At 37.8% G+C, this 16,849-nt stretch overlaps 1 protein-coding gene across 6 annotated transcripts in view; it reads right to left on the bottom strand.

The window, feature by feature from the left end:
* sbf1 (SET binding factor 1) overlaps positions 1–16,849 on the bottom strand; it is a 59,817-nt gene that overhangs the window by 24,605 nt on the left and 18,363 nt on the right. For 2 of the 6 annotated variants that reach the window (XM_056233506.1, XM_056233510.1), the window contains exons 2-11: positions 11,932–12,017; positions 11,656–11,793; positions 11,294–11,419; positions 8,483–8,593; positions 7,479–7,532; positions 5,733–5,762; positions 4,203–4,308; positions 3,795–3,927; positions 3,056–3,164; positions 1,635–1,748 (exon numbers count right to left, since the gene is read on the bottom strand). In XM_056233506.1, the coding sequence (XP_056089481.1) occupies positions 1,635–1,748; positions 3,056–3,164; positions 3,795–3,927; positions 4,203–4,308; positions 5,733–5,762; positions 7,479–7,532; positions 8,483–8,593; positions 11,294–11,419; positions 11,656–11,793; positions 11,932–12,017 (1,007 nt within the window). The remainder of the gene's footprint in view (positions 1–1,634; positions 1,749–3,055; positions 3,165–3,794; positions 3,928–4,202; positions 4,309–5,732; positions 5,763–7,478; positions 7,533–8,482; positions 8,594–11,293; positions 11,420–11,655; positions 11,794–11,931; positions 12,018–16,849) is intronic. The other 4 variants (XM_056233507.1, XM_056233508.1, XM_056233509.1 and 1 more) reach the window with 4 other exon arrangements.

The raw sequence follows: 16,849 nt of genomic DNA, 5'->3' as shown, positions 1-16,849 counted from the left end.
GTAGCCCACAGTGAAATCTAACTGGCCCAAAATCATATACCATATAGTTCAATTTAAACATTAAATCACTTTGCAGTATTTTGCTTTCAGTGACGACTGAAAAATTAGGTGCAAATGTCTTCATAACTGTGATTCGATATACAATTCCCACTGAAAGTATCCGTATCTGGCTCATCTGTGCACATAAGCGCTCCTGTAATGACAGAAAGCTGCCGTCCGGAGCTGGAGCTAATAACAAAACTCACTTAGCTAATTGATAAGGTGCAGGATTAGGCATAGGACATAAACCAAAGACGGTAGTTGCCAACACAACTATCGGAAGCATCTTTAATCTTAGGATAAAGAACAGTGAGGATCAGGAAAAAGAAAACAAAGAAACCCCACGTTTTCCAGGCAATTAAACAGATGAAATGGGTTTATAACTGAGGCATGGCGATCTCTTTTCTCAGCCATGATTATCATCTATTTCCCTGAGGGGATGCGGTTATGTGAGCTCAAACACACACACGTAACCTCTGCCACCTCTGCTGGGATGGTCTGTCTGCCTTGGCGCCACAGACGCACTTTTCAGAGAGACAGCAGAGTGTCTGCGAGACTGAGGAAAAACACACACATGTATATCTAGGGACTCTGGGCTCGTTTCCAGAGGGGCAAAATGTGAATGCCACACACAAGGACCTTTCTGTGAAAATTTTGATGCAATCTAAAACAACACAGACAGACAACCTAACACTTTTAGGTATGAGCACAGAACGGAAAACCCTATTTATTGTCCCCTTCCTGAAAAGAAAAATAACTTCCTTTCAGAAAAGATCCAGGTATGAAACTGAGTCATACATCCTACTGTAAAGTTAAAATGATGTTTCCTAATTGTTAATAAACCAGAGATTAAATGTGATATTTCTGCTTGCGTTTCTTTATCTGTCCTCTGTCAGAGCCTGTATAAAAAGTGTTTTGAAGGGATTTTTTTTATCAGTATCAGAACATTTAAAAAAAAATATACATATATATATATATATATATATATATATATATATAAATGATAGAATTAACACTTTTTTAATTAAAAAAAATGTGTGAAAGGCGATCTCAAGGGTAAAAAATACCTTTAAATGACTACTTTTGAAAGAGATAATAAGTAAACACGTAGTTAAAACACTACTAGTAAGTAATAAAATGTTTTATGAAACCCTTCACATGTATTTGCACTTTTTTTCCCCATCAACTACAATAATATAGAATATTGCCCTATAACTACTTTAAACCACTATAAAGCAGCCTGTAAAAATAACTATGAGCCCAATCATCTTCTTAGCAATACAGTGAGCGTAACTTAAACAAGGAAGTACGTGTGGCTGAGTAATGTGTGCCGAGAACCATTTAATTACCTCATCATGAAGATCAATATTTATTTCATGTGTTTTTATTAGTGCTGGGCAACGATTAACTGTAAAAAAAAATTGTATAGTCCCAGTCCATTAAACAATCAACACTTCGTCGCCCTGTACTGTGGTTTGTTAAATTATCTTTAAAAACTTAAAGTCAATTTCACTATGACATTGTCATCTCTGCCAGGGATTACTCAACGCCGAGACTGCCATACATCCATCTAACGGGTAAAACGGGTTTATTACCGTGGAGATGGCCGTCTGTGTGTGATGAAGAAGTGGCTCAGGCAGCAGGGATATGTGGACACACTCCGGAATGGTCACCGTGCCTCCGTCCAGGTCTGCAATGATTACGTCGAGCTGTGAATATAACACACGCACATGGGTAAATATGGACCCACATTGTTCTACAAGGGCAGATGCATAGCATCAACTCATATTTCAAAAGCATGGAACTGAATAACTCTTTTAGACAAGTCCAAACTGGTTAAACGATGCACATCAGACCCGATTCAAGCTTTTCTGACAAAAGAATTAAAAGTAATTGAATGAGACCAAATGTCCTGCGCAAATGTCTTTTGTTTAAAATTCTGACATGTAGGAACATTCAGGTCCAAACAAAGTGACCTCAGGTCAAGTATCATTCCCTGGAATCAAGTATCATATCATCTCTCATTTGAACTCAACTACATACAGATCACCGCATGTAAACATGCTCACTCGTAAACTGAGCCAGGGTGGCTTAAATGTTTAGAGAAACACTGTATAAAAATAAAAATAAATTAAAAAAATATTTATTAAAAAATAAATGAAAATTAGATTACAATAAATAAATAAATAATTACATAAAAATAGATCAATCATATTAAAATAAGAAAAGAAAAGAAATAAGAAAATAAAAAAAGAATGCATCTAGGAAAATATCAATATAAATTGGGCCGTTATACAAGAAACTAAATAGATGCCTTTAAAGTTTTAGGATGGGGGCATGAAGATGATAATTTTTGGGGGGTCAATGGCATTTAAAGGATTGAAAACCCCTGAACTAAGCTTACCAAGATAACCACAGTCAAGCAGGTTTAATTGTTGGAGTAAATACCTATTGTTAAGGCACTTGCCAGTACAAAAAAACAGCAGGTAATATTTGAAAAATGGGTCAGGAATTTACTATCGAATAGATTTTATCACCAGAAATTCTAAACAGAGTCAAATATGCGAGGGCAAGGAACCAGTCACATGTTATTATTACATGGCCAATAAATCCATGATAATTCAGTGTTTATGTAAAATAAACTGTTGGGTAATGAGCCCCCAAAACATGGGTTACAGATTTGATGCAAAAACCAGATAACAAATGCAACCAAACACATAATCAGACAAAATAGCTAAATAAATATGCTTATTAACTTTTAAAAGGGCCAAAACCTAGTTGAGATGCACCGAGATAAACCAACTCAGGCGTATGAGGGAACATGTATCCTGCATCTAATCCCATGTTGTGCATGGCATGGAACGCTGTATCATCTTACATGTGATTTCATGCGTAACACAGCACCACGTGTCAGATATCTGATCAAACCTTATCTAAAAAGTCCTGATGTGTGTTGCATTACATCCTCAGTCTCACAACACAGAGAATGAAAAGAAAATGAAAGAAAACATCTCACCAGCTCCTGTGTCTCCGAGCGGAAGTATGAGTTGACTCCGATGATGAAGGGCGTCGGCGTGCTGAGCACCTCCAGCAGCTTTCCCGGTAAGATAGGAACATATGTAAAACTGGAGAGAGTGGGAAAAAGTCATGGAAGAGGATTGAGATGAAGACAAGATTAGGATGAACAGGAAAAATAAATGGAAAAACAGAACAGGGTGTTCTCTTAAAAAAAAAAAGAGCCATTTAATCAGATTAAGTAAATAAAAAGATAAAAGCCTTGTTTTTGTTTTGTTTTCTAAAATATTTTTATATTCTGTTATATATTCTGAAGATTTTGACCTGCATTTGATGCATGAAAGGCATTTATTCAAAACTCTTAAAAACAACTATGATAGGGGGAAAAAACAGCTGGGGATGTTCAGAATTTTCTATATAAAGCAATAAATAAAATGTATTATTATTTTGTGCAATTAGTATTTATTTATTATGAATTTTAGATTATTATTGATGATAGTAATAGTAGTAGTAATAATAATAATAAATAATAATCATGAAAATAGTAATAACAGCACTAATACATAAATAAATATATTATTCAATTTATTAATATTATTATCAAATCATCCAGAAATTTCACCTTTTATTTAAATTAAATGTATTCAAAACTTTTAAAAACAATTATGGTAGGGGGAGAAATGGTTGGGGCTGTTTAAAATGTTTTACATAAAGCAATTCGCTGGCAAATCCCTCTTTACCTGTACTTTAGTGGGAACATGATGGCCAGTAAACCTCTGCAAGCGTCCGTTAGACGCTGATAACTGCTGGAGAGGAACAGGATCTTGTGCTCTGTCAGAGCAGCACAAAACAGACAGAGAACATTCGCAATTCCTGCGCAGAGAGAGAGAGAGAGAGAGAGAGAGAGAGAGAGAGAGAGAGAGAGAGAGAGAGAGAGAGAGAGAGAGAGAGAGAGAGAGAGAGAGAGAGAGAGAGAGAGAGAGAGAGAGAGCTTAGCCTAAAAATATCAGTCCCACTTCCTCTGTTATTTATTTAACAACACAAGGTGGAGATTACACCGTCCACAGCTGACACTTGACACCAACTGTTGCTGTTTTAATGAGGCTGATTTGCTGTTTAGCACCTAAGCCTGCTGCTGATTGGCTTACCGAGCTGTCTGAAAAGCTGGGCCACGCTGCAGCCGCTTACAGGCAGGGAGTCGTTTATGGGTGTCTGGATAACCTGCCTGTCACCCGCACCAAGCGTTATGGTCCTCTGTAGAAACCAAAAGAAGAGCGAGAGAACAAAAATAAAGATATGGGGAAAAGAGATTGGAGATGAGAAATGGGAGTGAACTCATCTTTAAAAGAAAAGCACCACCATCTAACACCTCCACCATGGCATTATGGGAAAGATTAATGTGTGTGCGGCAGGCTGGTCGTAGAGTGAGCTAAAGACAGGAGGTTAATTAGAAGGGGAAAAAATAATTCAAAGCCATTCTCCATTTATAAACCAGCACTAAAAAGAAAACAACATCTATTTCCTGTTATGAATAAGTCACATTTACAATAACTGCTCTTTTGTGAAAGTTACAAATGAAAAAGTTGGAAATGTTCTGGGTGAGGAAGGATCAAAAAATGCTGTTGAATACCAGAAAGAATCTTAAAAATCACAATTTTGATTTTTAGGAGTATAAAGTGAATAATACAATGTTTTGCATTCTATATTATGAGGTAAGGTCATGCAAAAAGGTTTATATTTAGAGCAATGCCAGACAATGACAAACATCTCCTCTTCAAAATTTAGCAAGAGATAATAAGATAGTAAGCATTCATCTAAGTCAGTTGGCAATCAGCCAAAGGAAAAGATTTACATTATACAGTTGTAATTAGTCTATATCATCCATCCAAGCAGCCCAACACAAACTGCTGTTATGACCATTTTAGGACTTTTGTTTAGGACTGATTTTATATCAGTTAATTCAGGCAGAAGTGAAGTCAGTAGGTGTCAAGAAACCAGTCCTTTTAGGGTAAATGTCACATCAGGACAGGAAGTAAAGAGGAAGCTGTAAAATGACAGCATGGGGGGGGGGGTTATATCATCACTTCAAACAGCCACAGCACACATAAGCGTTTAACAGCCTCGCATTAGAGCATGTGCACGACACACCCTCATAAAATGCTTGCTGTAATGAAACCTCATGACAGGACAAATCCACAGCAATAACACATGGAACTGCATAGAAGCGTAATTTGCAATCATGCATTCATGGTGATTATTTGAGACAACCCTAATCAATGTGCACTTAATTACAATCCAAACATGGGAATTTTAAGTGATTATGGAAATGCCATGCAATGCACATTTTATCCTTCTTTATGGTGTGTCAGTAGGTCAAACTGAAGAAGATTATTGAATATATGAACATATATTTTGAAAATGTAAAGATTAAAATAGGGGCAGGGGGGGATGCTAAAATGCTGTCCCTCCATCAGACAGACAGACAGACAGACAGACAGACAGATTATAGTGTCTAAAACAATGGTTAGTCACATATTGGATTCATTTTGATCTGAATTACTGTAATCTAATTGGTTCCCCTGATGTTGAGCATGTGTTTTAATTGGTGGAGCAAAAAACGAGGGGAAAGCAGAATTGACAGTAAGAAAAAGAGCTGAACTAAATCAAACGGGGCGTACCGAGCTCTCCTCTCTGTCGTCTTGGCCTGGCTAGATTAGCAACCACAGAGCAACAAAAAACACAAACCGTTAGTCACACCAAAATTGAGAGACATTGCAATACAAAATAAAAGCGCAAACAAAAAGAAAACAAGGAAATACATGACAAAAATGCACAACACAAGGTTGTGATGATAAAACAGCTGTGAGGGCAAGGGTCACAGGAATATGAAAATAAAGCTGCTGTTCTAACAGGTAAAACCTTTACTGAAATAGAAAGTGAGGCCTGGGAAACTCTGACTTGCGTAACAGATTAGATATTACATTGAGGACTTGGTATGGCCGTATCGGTATGGATTATCTTGCAACTGGGAAAACAGACAGACGTGTTTTACCTAGCATTGCGGCCCTGGGTCAGGGGCAGTAAAACATGCCCTCCAGGAAGTCCAAAATAACAGAGACTCTGGATTTTCAGCACTACTGCCCCCTTATACACACACAGATGTATGACCAAGTCACACCTGACTCACCAATTCCACTGGCTTCCCAATCCCAACACACAGATACTTGCCAAACGTCTTGTCTCGATCACAAAGACATTCATTATATCCAGGGCAGGCATGTTTGATATTTTACAGATTGAGCACAGCCTTTCTGGCTCGTTAATCTATGCCACGCCATTCACGCGTCAAAGTAGCCGGAGCAACTTTTCTCTATTTACGGATATGACAAGACGCACACGAGCGAGTGACACACGTACGCAATGTCCCGCGAAAAGCATCCCGCTTCGTCTGAAATATTAACACTTATAACAGGTTTACCATAGTAAGTCAAGGTAAGACAAAAACAAGTCTTGGAAAAGGCATTGATGGTGTATTGACTCATTTAAATTTGGTTAATTTTGAACAAAAAGAGTTACATAGCGCACCTTTAAGTTCAACATTTACTAATACGCAATTAAAACTTGATATGAACTCACAATGAACAGTTGTATTATTATTAACCAACGTTACTAATAAATACTGTAACAAATGTATTGCTCATTGATAGTTAATGTTAGTTAACGCTAACTAACGTTAATTAATGGTACCTTATTGTAAAGACAATAGTACTAAAAAATTATTCTGGCAAGTTAAAGTCTCAACTATGAGGATGAGAAAAGCATTTCGCATCTGCATTTTATAATGGCTTCAAACATGGCTGATCCAATTAGAAATTGATTCAGATTCAATCCATCATCATTTGAAAGGTCAAAACCAACCAAACTTACAAATGATGTAATACACAAAATAACCTCTTTCCAATGCACACGAGACAGAAGAGAAACAATGGAAACGCCGCACTGAAGCTGTAGCTTGCGTGTTTCTAAGGCTGTCATTCATACACACTGCAGTGTGCTTAGACGCCATCTGCCACCATCCCAGCCCATATGTTCAATCCACGCCAACCAGGCCCAGGACACAAAGACTGGCCCCATAAGCCTCTGCGTGTGTGAGGAGGTGCTTAAGTGTTTATCTGTACACTGTCCCATAAAAACAAACAATAAGCAGATGAAAAAAACGGTCACCAAAACAAAGTTGATTAATGCATTTCAGGTGCAATCGATTACAGCCAAAGAGTCAGACAGAAATAAGGCACGTTGTTGATTTGCATGAGCAGCAGTGATTTCAAAATGACTGAGAAATGCAGAGCATAGATTGACGATTGATTATCAGGCAGAATCACAGATGGGTTGATTGGTTGAAGCTGCTCAAAGGCAAATGTTACCTGGAAACAACCCAGTAGCCAGTCAGTTAAACTACAAAGAGGGGGGTCATTTATCTGGAACACAAGGGAGTCAGGTTTACACTTGAGGGGAGGGAATCATTTGGTTGTAACACAAAAACCAAACGTGAACTTGAGAATGATAACATGAAAAGAAAAACCAATCATATTTAAAGCAATAGTTCACTCAAAAATAAAACGGTCATCATGTTGTTCCAATACGTATGACTTGCTTTCGTAGAACACAAAAGAAGAAATTGGCTAGTCTTTTTCACATAATGAAACTCAATGTTTCATTATGTGTTTTGTGCAGTCAAGCTCTAAAAAATGAATGCTTTTCAGAGAATAAACTCAGAAATTTAGGTCCAACCTCACATGAAGTGATCTTATGACTTTAGAGGACTTCACATAGACTACATTTAAGATACTTTTATAGTGTTTTTGTGTCATTTTGGTGCCTGACACCTCAAACCCCTAATCATCTTCATTATATGGAAAAGAGTAGTCTGGATATTCTGCAAAATATCTTATTTTGTGTTTCACTGAGAGAGAGAGAGAGAGAGAGAGAAAAGAAAGTCATTCAATGGAGTGATGTGGATAATTAAATGACAGAATTTACATTTTCGGGTGAACTGTCCCTTTAAATTTTTAAAAACCTGATATGGGGTTAAACTGGTCATTAATGAATTTATTAAGAGAAATATATATATTTTTTTTTTATTTCACTAATGTACATAATGTACACAGTATTCAGGGTCATCATGAGTCTATCGTTCTGAGAGAGAATTAAGACTAGAGCATCTGTGGCATCCATAATAGTGCAGATCTTCCACACTACCCATGATGCACAGGATAATTTACAAATGTGTCTTTAACCTCTGATAAGAATCCCTCCAGAGAAATCATTCATCAAGAGAGAACCAGTCTGTGTTGGAGTTTTAAAAGAAAACAATATTTATAGACATCGGTTTTGGATTAAAACATATTAGATTGTGCGCATTTCTTACCTGAGAGCCTCCAGCTATAGGAATAATGCAGGTGAGAAGGTTTCCGATCACCGTTTCCATGGGAACGGTGAGGCCATCCACATGAACAGTGAAGATGAGACTTAAGCAGTTCTGCAAAGTAAAGATACGAAAGAGTACATTTAAATACAGGGAAATCTAATGACATCATACCTCTATTGCTTATGTTTTTTTAAAGGTTTTGATACTTTTGAGACAAGACAGGAAATTATTAGAGGAGGGAAATGGGATCAGGACACACCATAGGCCGGATTTGAACCTGTATTTCCTGGCTCAACACGACTGGTGTAAAACACTAGGCCATGACCTCAGGGTTCAACAATTGGGATGTCATTTGACCAATCAGGCCACTTCTGTGTTGTTGCTACATCATACAGGTTTTTATGCACTTGTGTGCCAAATTCGTTTTTTTTTGTTTTTTTTAACATTGCAAATTTCTGTGGATTTTAATGTCACCAACTTAACATTATCTAGCCGGCTGACGTAGATGAGGTTTTTTTTAAATTGCAAGAATGACTCCGTTTGATGGCTCTGGGTTGGAAATAAAAATAAATCTGTACAATTTTGATAGTTGTGCCATTGTTTTCCAGCAAAAGTGTGCTTGTGATTATGGAAGTGTGTTTCCGCCAAAGAATTAAAAAAAAGGTACCGTAAATTATATTTTTTCTTAGAATTGCGAGTTTATATCTCACAATTCAGACTTTATAACTTGCAATTGCGAGTTCACATATCTCACTATTCTGAGAAAAAGTCCAGAATTGCATGATTTAAACTCGAATTTGTGAGGAAAAAAGTCTGAATTGTGAACTGACGTTTGTCTCCAAATCCTGACTTTTTTCTCGCAATTGTGAATTTATATCTCGCAACTGGGATTTTATGACTAGAAACTGAGTTTATACAGTGGGGGAAATAAGTATTTGACCCCTTGCTGATTTTGCAGGTTTGCCCACTTACAAAGAATGCAACGATCTATAATTTTAATCATATGTACATTCTAACAGTGAAAGACAGAATCCCAAAGAAAATCACATCATATGAATTTATTTAAATTGATAACCATCTGATGAGGAAAAACAAGTATTTGACCCCCTGGACAAACAGCATGTTAATATTTTGTAGAAAAGCCCTTATTGGCCAGCACAGATGTCAAACGCTTTTTATAGTTGGTGACAAGGTTTGTGCACATTTCGGCAGGGATGTTGGCCCACTTCCGAGGTTGTCGCCTGGCAACTCGAATTTTAAGCTCCCACCAAAGATTTTCAATTGGATTCAGGTCTGGAGACTGGCTAGGCCACTCCAGAACCTTGATGTGCTTCTTCAGCCACTCTTTTGTTGCTTTGGCGGTGTGCTTAGGGTCGTTGTCGTGCTGAAACACCCATCCTCGACCCATCTTCAGCTCTCTCACTGAGGGAAGGAGATGTTGGTCCAGAATTCCACGATACATGGCCCCGTCCATCCTCCCCTCAATACGATGGAGTTGTCCCGTCCCCTTGGCTGAAAAGCACCCCCAAAGCATGATGTTGCCACCACCATGCTTGACGGTGGGGATGGTATTCTTTGGGTTGTACTCGGTGTTCTTTGCCCTCCAAACACGACGAGTTGAGTTGAGGCCAAAAAGTTCTATTTTGGTCTCATCTGACCACATCACCTTCTTCCAGGCCTCTTCTGAGTCGTCCAGGTGGTGAATGGCGAACTTCATGCGGGCCTGTACATGTTTCTTCTTGAGCAGGGGGACCTTGCGTGCGCTGCAGGATTTCAATCCATGACGGCGTAGTGTGTTACCAACCGTTTCTTTTGTAACTGTGGTCCCAGCTGCCTTCAGTTGATTCATCAGTTCCCCCCTTGTGGTTTTGGGATGATTCCTCACCGTTCGCATGATCAGGGACACCCCACGAGGCGAGATCTTGTGTGGAGGCCCAGACCGAGGGAGGTTGGCGGTGGTGTGGTGCTTCTTCCATTTCCTGATAACTGCACCGACAGTTGATCTTTTCTCTCCAAGTTGCTTTCCGATTCTCTTGTAGCCCATCCCAGCCTTATGCAGATCAACAATCTTGTCCCTGATGTCCGTAGAAAGCTCTTTGGTCTTGCCCATGCTGGTAATGTTGGATGCTGGTTGTTTGGGTGTTGACAGGTGTCTTTTATACAGGTAACGAGGTGAGGCAGGTGTATTTGATGTAGATAATTGGTTGGGATTGGGCCTGTGTCTTAAAGAAAGACTAACTGGCTTGTAGGAGCCAGAATACTTGCTGTTTGGTAGGGGGTTCATATACTTGTTTTTCCTCATCAGATGGTTATCAATTTTTATAAATTCATATGATGTGATTTTCTGGAATTTTCTTTGGGATTCTGTCTTTCACTGTTAGAATGTACATATGATTAAAATTATAGATCGTTGCATTCTTTGTAAGTGGGCAAACCTGCAAAATCAGCAAGGGGTCAAATACTTATTTCCCCCACAGTATCTCACAATTCTAAGGAAAAAAAGTCAGAATTGTGGGATATAAAAATAATTGTGGGAATCGCAAGAAAACAATTGTGACAAAAAGTTGCAATTACTGTTGAAGAGTTACAATATCTATGTATAATTTCCAGATAATTCTATTTTTAAAAGAAAACCGATATAGAAGAACATCCCAAAAAATAAAAAATAAAATTTCTCTGATATATAAAATATGTTGCTTTTTTGTGATACAGGTCAACGAAAATATTAGCAGGACAATAAAAAATGCTTTATAATCCTTACAGTTGAACTGTGACTGTCATGCGTCAACTTCCTGTGTGCGCGTCTCTTACCCTAAAGACCTCTGTGTGGTCCAAACGGGATACGAGGACCAGGCTTTTAGGAGCGTAGAGTTGAGCAGGCTGAAGCACGTCTGGACCGTCATCTTCATCGGCTTCACTGGGCTCTCCTTTCTGTAGCTGAACACACACAGCCCATAAAACACCCTCAAACAGCACCTGGAATTACCACACTCCAAATCATTTAAACATTAGACATCCAATCAACCAAAGAAGCAGTTTCTAAACCAGCATAATCCATTTCACACAGCAGTAAATCACCCCACCCATCAGCCCCACTGCATCCTGTTACATAATTTCTGTCTTCCCTTCTCTCTCACATTCCTTCTGTTCATCTGCACGTGCTCGGCACAAACCTGCGGGTTCTCCACGGACTCCCAGAAGGTGAAGCACGCGCAATAATGCCGCTCGGAGTTGATGTCTGTGAGAACTGACACAAAGAAAGAGGGAGGCTTTCTCTCTGGAACCAGCTGCCATCCACTGGGCTGACAGAACTGAAAGAGACGCCACAAAGATAAAACGATGCAATCATCAGATCCTATGAAGACGCGGCCAGAATCATTCAATACTGTTGGACAAATCTGTGAATTCTGGGATATCATATGCTGCGAGTTTGTTTGTGATGGGCTTACCAGCTCAAGGCCTTGAGGAAAGGGGTTATCTTCCCAGTCCTTCTCTGGGAAACGCTGGTGAATTCGGCCTTGACCTTCACTACCTCCTACACAAAAAGAGAAACAAAAGATAAATGGACGCATGTAAAGCTTTGCAAATTGGACTTGACAGAAACTGTGTTTCGCTCAGCTGAGCTCACATGACATGATAACCCCATAACCCTCTCAGGAAAAAACATAACTTGGCATAATAGGCTGATAATGAGCACTTCCTGACCTATAAACAAAAACTTTATAATGTTCATGGCTTTGTGACAATAAGTGATTTAGGCTTTATTTGTTATCAAATCAGAGATCTGATTTCTTAATTTCTCTGGAGGTTTTGTGTTGTTGTTGTTGTTGTTGTTGGGGGGGGGGGTAAAAAAATAAATAATAATAATAATAAAAAAAAGATTAGTTACTGCAAAAATCAGTATTGTATCTGGTTGGTATTGAAAAGTCAATGTTTAATTTCAAGTAAAATGCGATATCCGCCGTGTTATTCTGTCATGTTTTCTCCCTTCCTTTCCAAACCGCGACAAACGCCAGTCTCCCTTCTCTGCAGAATGCGATATATCCGCTCTCAACCAATCACAACGTACCATTCCACGCAATGTAAACAGTAACGGCAGGGCCTTAAATACACACGGCTTCCTAGTTTTTCTTATCTATTTTGTACTTTTCGATCAACAAAAACAAAAAAATGAATAATTTTGATGGCATTGATGAACCTGTGGTTGTTTCTGCGGTGGGTAAGAAACATAAGGCATCGAAAACGAATCATTTACGTGAGGGGATTAAGAAGATGAGGCACTCGGGAGGAGGAAAAATGTTTTCAATCTTCTTTACAGTTCTTAATAAAAATATTATACTAATAAACTTACGTTGTTGTGTATTTTCAACCGTTTCAATATGAAAAAAAAAAACTTTTATATTGATTCAATGGATTAATTGCATTTTTAAAAAAAATTTTAATGGATTTATTGCATTTTGGGGGAAAAAATAATCCGTTTTTATAATAAATCTTTGAAAATCAAAACCTGGATTTTACAATTTTTTTGTTATTATGACCTACAAATGCTATGTGAAAGTTTGAAACAGAAAATAGTGGTTTTCATCTTTCCACTTTCTTGGTAAAGAAAACACATTTTTACTAAAAATTAATCTAAATGGATTTATTGCGTTTTGGAACCAAACTCTTCATATATAAAATACTGTATATTATATATACAGTATATATAAAGCATAATATGTTATAGAATATAAGATAAAATATCTACAAACTTTACAAAATAAAAAAAGAATAAAACCAAAAAAATATTTCAGCATTTTGAAGAAGCTGACTGAAAATAAAAGAAAATTAAGAAAATGCATAATATATTATGTTATATTAAAAAAAAACAGCATTTTGAAGTCTGAAGCAGAATGATACAGTGCAAGTGAGAGCTGAGAATGTCACAACAGGAGAGGAGAGGAGGAACAGCACCTGTCTGGGGCTTTCAACAGCTAAACAAAACCACGAACAGACCCACTATAAAGCAAACAATTACTGGGACGTCTTCCAAGACCCGATGCACGAATCAGATTTACACAAATTAAATCTTGCAGGGCTGGACGATACAATGTACAGCGCTGACAGCACTCCAGAAAACCATCAGTGAGGAATTCATCTGTCTCTTTGAACATCTTATCAGATATGTGGCAACCGCACACACGCACACACACACACACACACACACACGACTGAGCTACAGTAGAAGGCCTGTTGAAAAGCAAGTCTTGCAAGAGATTGAACACAGGCACTTTGTCAGTTAGAAAGTGCTCTTATTGCACAGAGGAATCATGGGATTTGAGCAGTTCATTTAGACAGCTGTCCCTCCCTCTTCACCCAGAATAAATGAGTTAGCGACCCAGCCCCTGTGATGCTGATGGCGCGATGACCAGCAGGACAAGACTTTAAGTGTCAAACCAAAGCCTTATCCAAGAAAAGCCCTCCTTTTGAGTAAAGGACAAAGGTCAAAAGTTAAGAATGAACACTGTATTTGAGTCCAGAGTCCCGTGCTTTCGACACGGCTCAATTATTTGAACAATATTCTGGAAAACTTGTCATTAACATGCAGTTCTTTATCCTTCAAAGCAAACTTAAAATTTGACTTTGTAAAATTGTATTCCCAATAATTTTCCATGAAAGTGTGGAAAATATAACAAAATAATAAGAAAAAACAATAATTAACAAAATGACCACCTTCTCAAATCTTCTTCCTGAATATTTTTAATTAACACATAATAACAATTATTATTATTGTTGTTCTTGTTAATTATTCTTTATTGTTATAATTGTTATAAAATTTTTAACATTTTTATTAAATTATTTTTGTTTTGTTTTATTTTTATTTATTTTATATTGTATTAAAATTGTATTCCAACTACTTTTCCATGAAAATATAATACTAAAATAACAATAAAAAAATAAAATTTAAAAATTTAAAAAACACATTAAAATGATAACTTCTCAAACATTCTTCCTGTGGAATTTATTAGTTAACATTATTATTATTATTATTATTATTATGATTATATGAATATTACTGTAATATCATTTTTCAAATTAATATTTTTATTAAATTATTATTTTTTTTTGTTTCCTTTTATTTTACTCTATTTTATAAGTTTGTTAACCATTTAAATAACCCAAACAGTTTAAAAAAATAATAATACTACAATTTAAAAAATCCCTATACAAGGGAACTGTTAAGCTCATAAACACAAAATCAGGGAGAGAGGAGAAGCTGCACCATGTGTGCAACCCTCACGTGTGTGCAAGCTTGCACGTATAAAAAGGCGACTGACTATAGTTGAGTGAGTGATAAGGTGCACATGGTTGATGGAGCTAAAATAAACCGAGGTGTAAACGGCCACACCTTCCTCCTTACCTCAGCTGGGGCTTATGAAGAGTGTCATATTTACACGAGAGCAAGCCAGGTGAGCCATAATCAATGAGGCATTGTGGGAAATTAACTAAACGTTGGTACGTGTAGTCATTAAACAAGTCTGGAGTTGGAATAAGACTTTAACCGCTCCCTGAACAAAGAAGCCAACCTACTAACCATTAAAAGGTTAGACAACAAATATTGACAGAAAGTCAAACACTCTAATCTTGCAAATGATGCAGATGACTTTATGATCTCACCAGAGAGAGTGAATAATGGTAATATTATTGATAGTAATATTTTTTTTAAATACAGTTCTTGCATATGAATTACATTTTTCATGAATTTTCATTTTATAGATATTTTATAGATCACAAAGAGGCATTCCTAGACAAAGAAACAATTAAAAAGAAAGCTGAATATAGAAATTCATTAGATTTTATTCTTTTCCATAAACGTGTGGAAGGAAGGAAAGAATGAAGGATTAATATTAGGAAGGAAGGAAGGAAGGAAGGAAGGAAGGATACTTTCAGGTTTTTCAGGACCTTCCATTTATTTCCTCACAATATAGACAAAATGACCGACAGGGTAATGAAAACACTTTTTGATACAGTTTAAAAAGGAAAGACTGTAGACTACGGCAGAAAGACATGCAATTCTACTGGAGTGGATACAGGGCAAAATAATACCTGGAGCCTATCTGGAGTATGTCCAAAATACACACACCACAATAGAGCCTATTCACAACACTGTACGCTGCCAAAATTACCCTGTTGTGAAAATGATCTTTGGATGGCACTTCCCTTATCTCTCCAGGGATTGGGGCGGATAAAGATTAAGACGGCCGGTGCAAAGCAAATGCACCAACTTCAGGTGATATTCATATACAACTTTGGCCTGCTGCCAAGGCCCCCTAGGCGGTCACTCTACACTCTACCCCCATTTAGTGAACTGACATGTTAGTGCCACAGGGTAAGAGTGCAGACTCAGGATTAGCTTCGTTTTCTCTTACAAAAAAAAACACAAAAAAAAATCAAGACATGCAGCCAGGGAAGGAATCTGAGCCAGAAACAGCGTGCCAACATCACAATGATATTTGAGGCCTCCAACGTGTTGTTGGGAAATCTAAAACTCGCTTTCATCCCCACCCCTCCTACTTTTCCACTATCTTAGAATGAGAGTGAAAGTGACTAGATGAGTGAAGGAGAAAAAGAGACGTCCAAGCACAAACAGGCACTGTTCTTGCAACACTAATTCACTCAAGCCGAATTCCAGCATTCCGATTGCAGAACTCTGGTGCTCCCAGATAACAGCTGAGTCGGCAAACGAGGCTTGCGTTTTTCTCAAGAATATTCCCGAGGGGAACGTTGTGAAAGACCTAAACAGAAGTTAAAGACGTTATACGCATGCATTGATCACATTTAAACTCAAGATTTCGCATACGTGCACAAGTAGAAACATTGCACACAAGGCTTTGGACAAATCAGAGGAGAATTCTGACCTCATTTTTGGACTCCAGGGACAAAACAAAAAGCTTGGAATCAATACAAGTGAGTTGAGAACAAATCCACAGCCAGCCAAAGTCAGTGCAAGTTAGGGCTGTCGCGATAACCGCAATATTGCAGTACCGCGCTACTGACAGGCCAACCGCAGAGGAATGCAAGTAACCGCAGCAACCGCGAACCGCGTTTTCTTTTTTCATAAGGCCACCCTTCGTAGTTCGTACCATGTGCATTGAATGATAAATAAGTTAATAATGATAACAAGACTGTTTATCATGGTGATTTGTACAGAGGATTCGTGGATTTGGACTTAAGCCTAAACAGACAGTGAATGTGATCGACTGAGCGCGTGCGATTACCTGCGTCTGTCTTTGAAGTCAAGTCCTGTATATTCGTGAAAAGGTTGCCGTTTCCAAGGAAAGCGAAATATTTGTCGTAGGCTATCATCCTTTTAACGTGTAAGGGTAT

The sequence above is a fragment of the Rhinichthys klamathensis genome, unplaced genomic scaffold (assembly GCF_029890125.1).
Source record: "Rhinichthys klamathensis goyatoka isolate OS25496 unplaced genomic scaffold, OSU_Roscu_1.1 h1tg000370l_1, whole genome shotgun sequence".
Lineage (NCBI taxonomy): Eukaryota > Metazoa > Chordata > Actinopteri > Cypriniformes > Leuciscidae > Rhinichthys > Rhinichthys klamathensis.
This window is presented reverse-complemented; position numbering and strand designations above follow the sequence as displayed.